Genomic DNA, 11,478 nt, shown 5'->3' with positions numbered 1-11,478 from the left:
TGATTAGAAATTGCCACTGTTCAAAGGCCCAAACCGTATGTTGTAGTCCACTACACGGGGTAATCTCAAGCTGTCCCCAACTATATAAAGTTAATATATTTAGCCTCACTTTTAAGAGCTGCAACATTAAAGAAATATTGGCATTAATGCTTCAACAACTGTAAATCAATGGTAAACTAGCACTTATGAAAAACGTGCTTTTATATTTTATACTTGTGCTGGATCGGATCTCCCTTGTTAATTTATCATTCATTATCTACTTGATAAATTAAAGGCTAATAAATGCAAATTATGATATTATTGTTGATTTTGATTTGCTTCAACTAACCACATCTGCCAAATAAGTGTACTGGAATAGAAAGTGGAATTATTAGGCCTACTTTGAAAATGTATTGGTACAAAAGTAGCCTAAACTACAGTAAAATGAAATAAAATTAAATACTTAAACATAATTAAATATCAAAACTCCTCTGGAGTAAATGTTTTACGTCTCTATGATGACATTTAGGTTATTTGACAACTGCTTTTCAACTCGTCATCAGGAGTGCTTACATTTACGAGGAGCACTGAAAGCGGCACGGCGGATAGTGCCACGTCAAACGTGACGTAGCAGTAGGTGTAGACCGGGTGGTAGGACTTGTACCCAGTCCGCGACATTACACAGCCGCATTATTGATCTTAAACCCAGCAGGAGATCTTGTGTGAGGTGAGAACTGAATATTCATTCATATCTTTTATTTTTCTTTGGGCTGTGTGTTTGCTCCACAGTTAACTGAGTAGCTGCTCGGCTGTGTGCTGTTCTTGCTTGGGAGGGCGGGTAACCACAGTGCTTGAAACATGTAATTTTACGTTACACAGCACAGTAGTCGTTTTCTCTGCAGTTACCAGCAGCAGTTTCGTTACACTTGTGCTAATTCGGAATTTATGTCCACTACGAACAACGCGAGGATACTCTGCTTTCGGTGTTTTTCTGTTAGTAAAAGCTTCGAGTATAGAATGTTTAAAATGAACGCTTCCCGCATCCTGATGAAAGCGTGAAATAGAGAGAATGAATGAACATTTCAAATGAGAATTATATCGCAATTGGGCACTGTAACCTTAACATTCCATTAAAATTGCTAGAAGTCCTTTTGGTTGTAAAGCTATGATTTCCTGCTCGGGCAGTATGCTTAGTGTAGAGTAATTAACTAAGAATTCCAGTAGTTATTACTGACTGACAGATTTTACCCACAATACCTAAACAGGATATAGGTGAGTTTGCATTGCAATGTCACCTGTTGTGCTCGTTTCACCGGCAGTAGCAAGTGAGGTCATAAGTCCAGGTTTCACCAGAACTCCACCCAGCAAAAGTATTTTGACCAAACCAAATTCTGTAGCCTTTATTTCCCTACATTATTCTCTGTTGGGAGTACCACATTCCTTTTATTATAAGCAAACCTGTGTCCCCAGTTGTAGGTATGACTCTGCTTACCACTCATCCTATGTTCCTCCTTCGTGTTTCAGTGTGGCAGAGTTAATCACAACTCCTGATCATGGAACCAAACGCCAACAGACTTGCTCAGAGGTTGGCTGAAGCTGGTCAGTCCCACCTCCTGCAGTTTTGGAGCGAACTGAGCCCTGAGGAGCAGGCTGACTTGACCCTCAATCTGCAGGAAATGGACTTTCAGGAGATCAATGGATTCTTTAAGAGTGCCATGGAAACATCCAGCAGCAGCAAAAACGAGAAGATGGACAACCGCATGGAGCCAGTTCCCCGGGAGGTGCTGGGGAGCGTGACAAGGGACAGGGAGAGTCTCAAAGACTGGGAGCAAGCAGGTGAGCGCTATCAAAAAAGAACATTAATACCATCTGGTGGTTTTATTGTTCTTGGGGACAGTGGTTAGCATAGGCTTACATTTTATGCTGGCCATAATTGACAAAAGCTAGAACACACAACTCACTCTTTTTATTGAGATGTGTAGTCTCAGACTGGTCAGAGTGCTCATCCCGACACATGTTTACTACAACATGCTACAAGAGAGTCACTTTCTTTGACAGTATTTGATTTTATAAGATTGATTGCAGTCCCTTATGGTTGGAGATAATGTGTGAGCAATAAACAGTGGTTTAACAAATCCTATCTACGCTAGGCACAATATCCTCTGGAAAGACAGCAGCCTAGCTATGAACTTTTGTTGCTGACAAAGTCTCAAATACAATGTGATAGCTTACAGGTAAAGGAGGGGAATGACTTCCTGCTATCATGCTGGTAAGCCTAAAGGGATTAAAACATCACATGATAACCAGATGCTGTGATATTAAGATGTTAGCGGGAATCCTGTTCTCATGACTTGTGTTATTAATTTTTCCAGAAGTACTATCACAAAAGCAGCATTTTTATGTATGAGCTAATCAAAGTTGTCAAAGTTAAGTAAAATAAGAAACTCCCTGTGCCTCCACAATCGTATTCTCCTGCACAGATTTCAAATGTGAGTCATTACATTGTTTATTAGGCATAGATGGAGCATCTGGTGTTGATTTGGGCTTGGCGTAAATAGAGTTGTTGCTTGAACCTTAACCATGAGGTCACCCCGTTGAGACAAGTGTGTGTGTGTGTGTGTGTGTGTGTGTGTGTGTGTGTGTGTGTGTGTGTGTGTGTGTGTGTGTGTGTTTTACAGATTTGGAAGAGTAGTCAAAGTCTAGCAGGCCCACCCAGTCCACTGATATAAACCTTGTCTTTTTGCCACCCATAAGTAGATCAAGATCAAGTCACGTAGCAGCAGTTTATGTTAGATAAACTGAAACCATTATAAGCCAGTGAAACACAATAAAGTACAATTTCAGTTCAGGCTTATATAATATGTCACACTGCCAAAGTCCTTTAGTCATAAAATGTTGGGCAAATTAATGTTATTAACAAGGTTTACAATTGTTTATCTGAGATGTTGTTACAAAGGCAAAAACTCACTGCAACCATCACAAGAGATTAGATCTTGTTCTAGTAAATTGAGATTGTCTAGGGCTTGTCTGAAACACACTATAGGACACATATCGTTGCTTCTGACAAATGGGTCTGCTCTGTTCCCCTTTTAGGTCTCCGCTGCATCTCTGAGAGCAAAGTAGCAGTTCTGCTGCTAGCTGGGGGCCAGGGAACCAGACTGGGGGTCTCTTATCCTAAAGGGATGTATGATGTTGGGCTGCCTTCCCACAAAACCTTATTTCAGATCCAGGCTGAACGTATTCTGAAGCTACAACAGCTGGCTGAGCAGAAACACAAAATCAAGTGCTGTATTCCCTGGTAAGACAACTTGTTATGCTTTATTTATTTAAGAAGAAAAAGGTCAAGCATTTTACTTGCTTTTCAGCTGTTGCTTTATTTGATAAATATAAACAGACCTAAGCTATCAAAACTGTGTCTTTTTTGGTAATCAGAACTCCGTACATTTTGCAGTTCATTGGGGACACCAAGCCAAATACTAGTGCGGTCAGACACTATCCTTCATTAAGTGAGAATTTATTCCAAGAATGTTGTATTAAAATGCCGTAATTCTAGCCTAGTGTATATAATAACTTGCAAACTAGATTCATAACCACAGGTCCTAGTTATGCTTAAGAATAGACCAGCTGGGTCAAATTAATGACCATCACAGGAAACAAGGAAGTTTACATTTACATTTAGATTTAGTAATTTACAGGATTTATTTTATTCATTTATAGTCTTTTTTTTTAACGATTTAAGTGCATAGGAAGATGCAGAAGAGTTTTTGAATATTGGGAGTGAGTTTGCTGAGCGTGCAAAGTTACTAGAAAAGAAGCAGGGATGTTACAGTAGTGTTGTTGGGTTTAACAGTTGCTGGAGATTATGATCAAAACTGCAGAATGACATAATCCTGAGCACATCTGATTCCATAAAGACGTTGTTACTACCTTATTGTCTTATAAATATAACCTCTGTAAATGTCTGCCTAGGGATAATACCAGCTTTATTTTATATCTAATTTATTTGAATAGTCATTAAAGATGTTTTCTACAGCATTTCAAAATGTCAGATTATTTTTTTAGCTGGAAGGGTTTCCTATGCTTACTCAGCTACCTGTTTTATATTTCTTGTTATTATAAATGTGATAAAACGTAATTACCAGTTCCAATTTTTTTATCGTGTTGCTTTCAGGTACATCATGACCAGCGGTAGAACTATGGAATCCACAAAGGACTTCTTCTTACGACATAATTACTTTGGCTTGGACAAGGGCAGCGTCATCTTTTTTCAGCAGGGGATGCTACCAGCCATGGATTACAGTGGCAAGATCATTCTGGAGGACAAAGGAAAGCTCTCCATGGCCCCTGGTAAGCACAATGGCTCTGCACAATCTTGTTTTCTGTTTATTGATAAGTTTGTGCTATACTACCAAATATGTCTGTGTTTCAGATGGGAACGGGGGCCTTTACAGAGCTCTAGGAAATCAGGGTATCTTGGAAGACATGGAGAACAGAGGGATTGGGTTCATCCATGTGTATTGTGTAGATAACATCCTGGTCAAAGTGGCAGATCCCTCCTTTGTTGGTTTCTGTGTGCAGAAGGGGGCAGACTGTGGAGCTAAGGTTGGTCAAACCTCCTGCTTTTGCTGTCTCCTGTCTCTTAAGGATTTGATTTCACTAGTGAAATTGATATGTTAATCAGTGTGCCTGGTTAGTATTTCTTCTAGGAGGTGATAAAGAGTTACATATGTGGAGCAGTTCATTTGTAGATTGTGGCTGTCTTGAACTGAAATGTGTGATTTGTTGTCACAATAATTTAACTGCAGCTCCCTAACAAACCACTGGGTGGGGATAAATGACACTTAGTTTCCTCCTGTAGTTTTGCTAAGCAAAAAAATTCATTATAGCTTTCTAGGAAATTTGAGGATTGAGTCCAGAATTTTCCTACATGGTCTCAGATAACACAAGTGTTATGAGAAGATGCAACTTTTTCCTAAACAGCTTTTTTGCACAGTGTGTATTTTTATTTTGAGAAGGGAAAAGGTTTTTCAGTGCACAGCAGTTAACTGGACTGGAAACTGTTTTCCAAGTAGAATATCATAGCCATGTCATTTTTGTATATGAAATAAACAGTTTGGATGCAATTCGTGAGTAGAGAAATTATAGAAAATAAAAGAAAATTTACAAAGATTAACAAGTGTAATCACACATGATATCTTGCTTCTGACATAGATTTAAAAACAGCATTAAATAGAGTTACAGTAAAAGCTCAGAGAGCAGTTTTATACAACAGAAGTACTTGGTCAGGTTTTTCCAAATTCAAGCGTGCCCCTTGCTGTACAGTTTACAAAACCTTCCAAAGCACATGGAGGATTTCTGATATGATGCCACATACAAATTGACGTGAAAATGAAAGAGCTTCATTGTTCTCTAATTGTATTGTAGTGTCAATATATAAATATGTATGACAGAGACATATATTAGTATTTTAGCGGAAAGGCACAACTGCAATTACTTGGTCACTGGGACTAAACATATTACCAGCTAGGTGAATCCCACACAATGACGTGAAGGATCTAAAAATAAACAGAAGTGACGTGTCCTAATTTAAACAAAAAAGAGATTAAAACGCAGTTGATATTGCAAAAAGTCCTTGGTGTGAATCTAAAAGTGACTCATTGATTAGTTATTAAAATGTTATTTGGCCTTTCAGTGTTTTTGAGGATGTTCCTCTGCTGTAAACTTACTGAGTAAATGTGAGTAATTGTTGCTAAAGCATTTGTGTCAAGTTTTCCAAGCCAAGTTTTGAAATACACTGCAGCAACTTAACCAAGTATATTATCAAGTTTCCTGTTGGATTTCATCACAGCTTTTCCATCTACTTTAAAATCATACATTCACATGTTTGTGTAAGATACTACTGTGATGTTTTCTGGCTAACAGAATAGATGTTCGACATTATGAGCTGTGTGGTGGAGCAGAGATGGAAGGATCAAATCGGAGCAGAGCCCCAGCCGCCCATCATAAATTACTAAGCTTGAATACAGTTCATGTGGCTTCACTGCCCCCTCCTACCTCTCACCCCACCCCACTTACCAACCCCTCATTAGATCTCCACTCTGTCATTAGGAACTAACAGATGGGAAGAGGGTTTTTTCCTTCACTAAAGGCATTAGCTTGCTGGCTGTATGAAGTGGAAATTTTAAAAGAGCAATTTATTATTTGTGAGCAGTTATCCCCGCTTCTAATCATGTCTGTCATTATTACAAAGGTTTTGTTGGGTGTTGTTTAAATCAAAACCCTCAGTTCTTCTCCTTGAAAGACGTCCCAAAGATTTTCTTATAACATACATTTTTCAGGTGGTGGAGAAAACCAATCCAACAGAGGCAGTGGGGGTGGTCTGTAAAGTGGATGGCCGTTATCAGGTGGTGGAGTACAGCGAGATCACCCTGGCAACAGCGGAAAAGCGCAGCGCTGATGGTCGGTTGATGTTTAATGCCGGAAATGTGGCCAACCACTTCTTCAGCTATTCTTTCCTCAAAGATATTGTAAAGTAAGACATGCTCAATCAACGATATCTATCACATTGTTTGGCTGTGGGTTCATCTGTTGTGAAGAGTGGTTCAGAATGATCAAACAGTAAATATGCAGTTTTCTCTTTCCTCTCTCAGAAAGTATGAGCCAAAGCTGCTGCACCATGTGGCACAGAAGAAGATCCCATATGTGGGCGCTCAGGGTCAACTAATCAAACCAGAAAAACCAAATGGGATTAAAATGGAAAAGTTTGTCTTTGACATCTTCCAGTTTGCCAAGTGAGTTGCAGTGTGAGTTTGTGTATGTGAGGGAGTGTCAGCAGCGTCTTACCTCAAGCTAAAAAGGCTTAAAATAATAAGAATACAATGAATATTTCATGCTTCTTTTGAGAGGCGACTGGTTTGCGTATGTTCTTCTGGCCGGCCCCCAAACCCAGTGTTTGACAGGTCTTTGATCTGTTCTTTCATGCACGAACAAACCTCCAGTTTCAATCCATCACCCCCACCCCCACTAGTAATGTCATAGCTCCGGGGTCTGGTCCAGCAGACCAGCCCTGCCAAGCCCTAGCAGGAGGATGGAGGTTTATGAGCTGTTTGCTCATTCTACCTCCTCCAGTGTTACATGACATCAGTTCTGAGACATGCCACAACTAATAGAACTTCACATCTAATGAAAGGATTCCGGTAATGATTGACGGATGGAAAAACACTGCCGACATGTCCAGCTACCCACAAGGTTTATTCACTATTTTTCAAAGTTAGAAAGGGCGATAATTTAATTTTGGTTTTGCTAAGGAAATAGATTACACTTTTGCCTGAACTGGCAGTTCTAGAAGAATCCAGATGAGCTGACTCGCTTTGCAGTTGGATTTTTAAATGGGCCTATTGTTGGGTTCATGTTCTTTCTCAGTACTGATTGGTGGCTCTCATCATCTGTTGTGTGTTATGTTGGTTCTACTATGTAATGCATCATTTGTGGCTCTTCAGGTGATTTTTGTGTATTGTGCAGGGTGCCAGTGCTGTTCTGCAATTAGACAAAAGCAACAAATAAGATCAAAGGATTTCGGCTTGTCCCTTCAGGGGGCACCACAGCGGAACGTGTACCGCACGTCTATTTGGCAGGAGTTTTTACTCCTCAACCCTCCCATTTTATCCAAGGGCCGGCGTGGTGGTTGGGCTGGGCCACACCTGGTGGGGTGGGATTTGAACCCGTGGCCTTCTGCAATGCTCTGCCACTGTTCCACCAGGCCCCCAATTAGAGAAAAACAACAATTTCGGATCAATGAATGAACAAATTATGAATTTATTAACTATGATTTGATAATGAGTAATATCTGATGGGCTGTGCTGAGTGTGACAGAGCATAAACGATAAGGCAGAGAACAGGGACAATTGATCCTGAGTTTCATGCTACTGCTAGCTTACATTGCATTTTGTAGCTTTAAGGATAAGTTGTAATAACTTTACAGACCCCCCAACTTCTGAATTTGTCAGGTAGAAATTTTGAAATGGCCAATACAATATGCACAATTGATGAGAATTATATCAACCCAAGCTGTGCTTTAGTGCCAATTATCGCATGTTAGCATAAAATGCAATGATGCTTAATTTAAAGTTATACAACAAAGAATGAAACACTAAGGTCTTATATACCTCCTCACTGCTTGAACTGAAGATTTTTTTTAAATTAATATATATTACACATGTCTTTTTAATGCGTTTGACTTTGTGCTGATGTGACCATGTGTGTTCAACAGGACCTTTGTTGTGTATGAGGTGCTGAGGGAGGACGAGTTTTCCCCGCTCAAGAATGCAGACAGTCAGGATGGAAAGGACACACCCACCACAGCCAGACATGCCCTCATGTCACTTCATCATCGCTGGGTGCTCAACGCTGGGGGTCACTTTATCGACGAGAATGGCAGACGTGTGCCGGCCATACCAAGGTGACACAGCATCATGCATGTCACTTCACGTCACAAGTCAAACACACTCCATGTGCATGAAAACACAAATGGGTTCCATGTTGTCATTCCCACCTTCCCAACACTCAACTTTATTTACAAGCTCAATGCATTAGCTTTTTTGTTTGTTTGTATTGTACACATTAATTTATTTTAGCCTCACACTCTCACCTCCCCTTTTCTCATGGTTGGTCTTGCTCCTGTGTGTCCCGTGAAATATTTTCAGAGACGGAGCGGCAGGCAGTGTCACAGATGATGACAACAGAAAGTAATTATCCCCCTGGAGTATCGAGTGCATGGTGATGGGGCTTTTAGCTTTCTTTCCTTCTTGCTCAGTTGTGTTAATACTATATAACATTAGCTCTGATTCTTGATATCTCATTTCCTTTATTGCCACTGCAAGGACAAAAACCAGTTGGCTGTGGTTTTTCTGTCTCTTTACAGTCAGTTGCGATGAAGGAAGAGATGGTGAGGATCAGTTTAGACAACTGTTAATGCAGTCCTTCTAGGGTCCTGGTCAGATGATGTACAATCTTAATGACCTGTTGACAGATCACTTTCCCTTCGGATGGTTGCTACTAATACACAAAAAATGTGGCATGCTGGGGAAATGGGCATCAGTCACTATTTCTGGCAAATAGCAACAAGTCTGCAAAAGATGATCTGTGGGCTAAACAGTTAGAAATAGGGCAGCTGTTTACTGCTTGCTAGTTGACCTGAATAAATGAGCATGTGCTTTGGTAACATTCATGACACCTATGAATTGTATTAGGGCTTTAAAGGGTATGCTTCTTCTTTAATCGTTTAGCTTTTTCCTCAATTCTCATCCTACAGCTTGTGTGGGCAGTTGCTCAGCAGAACACCTGAAACACCTAATGTGTGACTAGTGATTATTGCCTATAATGATTATCTAGAAGTAAACAAGTTTAATGATGGCAATGTGGTGCAAAGTTCTACCAGTTTTTAAGAAGCACTGGGTGGAGATACATACACATTACCTGTCATTTACCTGTTTTCTTCTAGAGGAACACTGTTACAGGTCAGAGGACTAATCACTGGTTATGTTTAATAATGACGAAGTGTTGATTCTCTGCTTTTGAACTCTAATCACACGTTGAAGTCAAAGAACATCTGTGGCAAGGTTTCACAGCTGATTCTTTCAGCTGCAGTGTCTACAGACTTTCTTTTCTTCTGATCTTCCCTGAATTTGTCCTTTCCAACACAGCCTGAAGGATGGAACAGACCTGCCAATCAAATGTGAGATTTCACCGCTGGTGTCCTATGGGGGAGAGGTAAGGAGGCAAGACCAAAAATATGAAATACAGACTGCAGATGTTGTTGTGGTCCCACTGTCCACCTAAAGTAATCTGTTCACCCACTAACAGTGTCTCGATGGTGTGTGTTTGTCTTAAAGGGTTTGGAGGAGTTTGTGAAGGGACGCGAGTTTCATCCAACCCTAATGATCGATGAGCACGGAGTCCACGAGCTGGTGAAGAATGGAGTTTAGACAATGAAGGAAAGGGAGACGAAGAGGAAAAGAGATGATCCAAAGACCACCATCCCTTTGTCTCTCAACATTTGCAGAGACAAACTGTGATATCATCGCTGTGCAATAACAAATGTAACGTGCCTGTGTTCATGAAAGAGGGTGTTCTATCCAAAGTGAATGAACCAGCAAGATGAAGTGTATCATTTACTTGTCAGCACTAAGCTTTGTTGTATGTTAGTGTCATTCATAGTTATTCATATTTTGTTTAGTATTTGAACTCAGCATGAGATGAAGGACAAAATCATTGTTGTACTGACTGGATGAAGCAGTTTTCAGGTGCATCTATTTATTTTGCTTATGAGACTTATTTTTTTATGTAGTGATAGATGCTTTATAGGTGGGAACGACCATCTACTCATTTTACCTGGTGATTTTATACAACATTGAGCTGAGATAAAATGATCGAAAAGATGTTTCTCACTAGCATGTAATCGAGGTACATGGTACGGACTGTGGGGGGTATTTATAATATCTGCTTTTTTCTGCTTATAATCATTGAAGATTATATATCATTCAGCACTGGGAGAAGCTGTGATTTCTATGAACTTTATTAAAGAAACTTCCTACATGGAAATAGTGTGTGTGTGTGCATGTGTTGTAAGTATTGACATGTTTTCTATAGTGTACAATATGTCGATGCATTAGTTTCACTCCCCGTGTCTGCAGGATGTGTTTCTTGCATTATAGACACTGGTGTCATGAATCAGACTTTCCAGCACATGGTTTATGTTTAAGATGCGCCAGAGCATGCAACAGTGCTGCAGCTATTCAGGAAATATTCTTTGTGGCTCCTTACTGACTCATTTTCTTTCTCACTCTCCAGGCAGCTCCCCTAACTACTTTATGATGTGGAAAAGTGCTGTATGGTTATTGTAGCAGAAAAACACTTAGTTTGATGGAGTCCATGTTATTCTAAGGTTCTCTGTGCATGTTTCAAATAATTTGAAAACCTTTATTAAATCTAAATATGTAACTATCAAGCTACCAAGTTAAAAGCAAATACAACAACTTTTGTGAGCAAATCACACTGCATGATTGAGTAGGTTTTGTTCATTGTGGTAAATTAGGATTAATCAAAATAATGAATCATTACTGGTGCCCAAGGAGAAATTAGGAGTTCCCCAGAGAACAATTCAGAATCACTTAAGTAATTATGATTCACATGTTCAAAGCCCTAAAAATTTTCAGTGGGAAAAAAAGTGTATGTGTTTGAGAATTTTTAATGAGTTACACTATGGAGACAATATTCCAAATAATTCCAAATGCCTTTGTTGTGTGTGGAAAAACCTCAGTTTGGACCATTGACCACCCCTAGGGCATCGTTACTGTTCACAACCAGCAAAGGCTGCTCAAAAAAACATCTTAATCGAAGTAGACGTTCAGATATTAAATTCTATCAAATCCTGTACATTTAGTGGCTACTGCAAAACGGGTCCCTCACACATTTCTTTCACAGTTAGGTTTCCACTCGTTT

At 39.8% G+C, this 11,478-nt stretch overlaps 1 protein-coding gene across 2 annotated transcripts; it reads left to right on the top strand.

The window, feature by feature from the left end:
* Window positions 1-567: 567 nt before the first annotated feature.
* Window positions 568-10,578, top strand: uap1 (UDP-N-acetylglucosamine pyrophosphorylase 1). 2 transcript variants are annotated; one of them, XM_067514276.1, is made up of 11 exons: window positions 568-706; window positions 1,504-1,815; window positions 3,073-3,277; window positions 4,151-4,326; window positions 4,409-4,581; window positions 6,318-6,511; window positions 6,630-6,770; window positions 8,249-8,437; window positions 8,682-8,723; window positions 9,681-9,747; window positions 9,870-10,578. In XM_067514276.1, the coding sequence occupies exons 2-11, from the start codon at window positions 1,533-1,535 to the stop codon at window positions 9,960-9,962; spliced, it is 1,563 nt and encodes a 520-aa protein (XP_067370377.1). In that variant the 5' UTR covers window positions 568-706; window positions 1,504-1,532; the 3' UTR covers window positions 9,963-10,578. The 2 variants fall into 2 exon arrangements, with proteins under 2 accessions (XP_067370377.1, XP_067370378.1); XM_067514277.1 differs by lacking the exon at window positions 8,682-8,723.
* The last annotated feature ends 900 nt before the right edge of the window (window positions 10,579-11,478 follow it).

This window comes from Channa argus, chromosome 8, assembly GCF_033026475.1.
Source record: "Channa argus isolate prfri chromosome 8, Channa argus male v1.0, whole genome shotgun sequence".
NCBI lineage: Eukaryota > Metazoa > Chordata > Actinopteri > Anabantiformes > Channidae > Channa > Channa argus.
The sequence above is the reverse complement of the archived record's forward strand: the minus strand, read 5'-3'. Positions and strand labels throughout refer to the sequence as shown.

Excerpts from the sequence above, each read along its gene's own strand:
- uap1 (XM_067514276.1), top strand. The coding sequence starts at position 1,533 with ATGGAACCAAACGCCAACAGACTTGCTCAGAGGTTGGCTGAAGCTGGT. Across the intron at positions 3,278-4,150 it reads ATCAAGTGCTGTATTCCCTG|GTACATCATGACCAGCGGTA; the intron begins GTAAGACAACTT and ends TGTTGCTTTCAG. Across the intron at positions 4,582-6,317 it reads GGGCAGACTGTGGAGCTAAG|GTGGTGGAGAAAACCAATCC; the intron begins GTTGGTCAAACC and ends TACATTTTTCAG.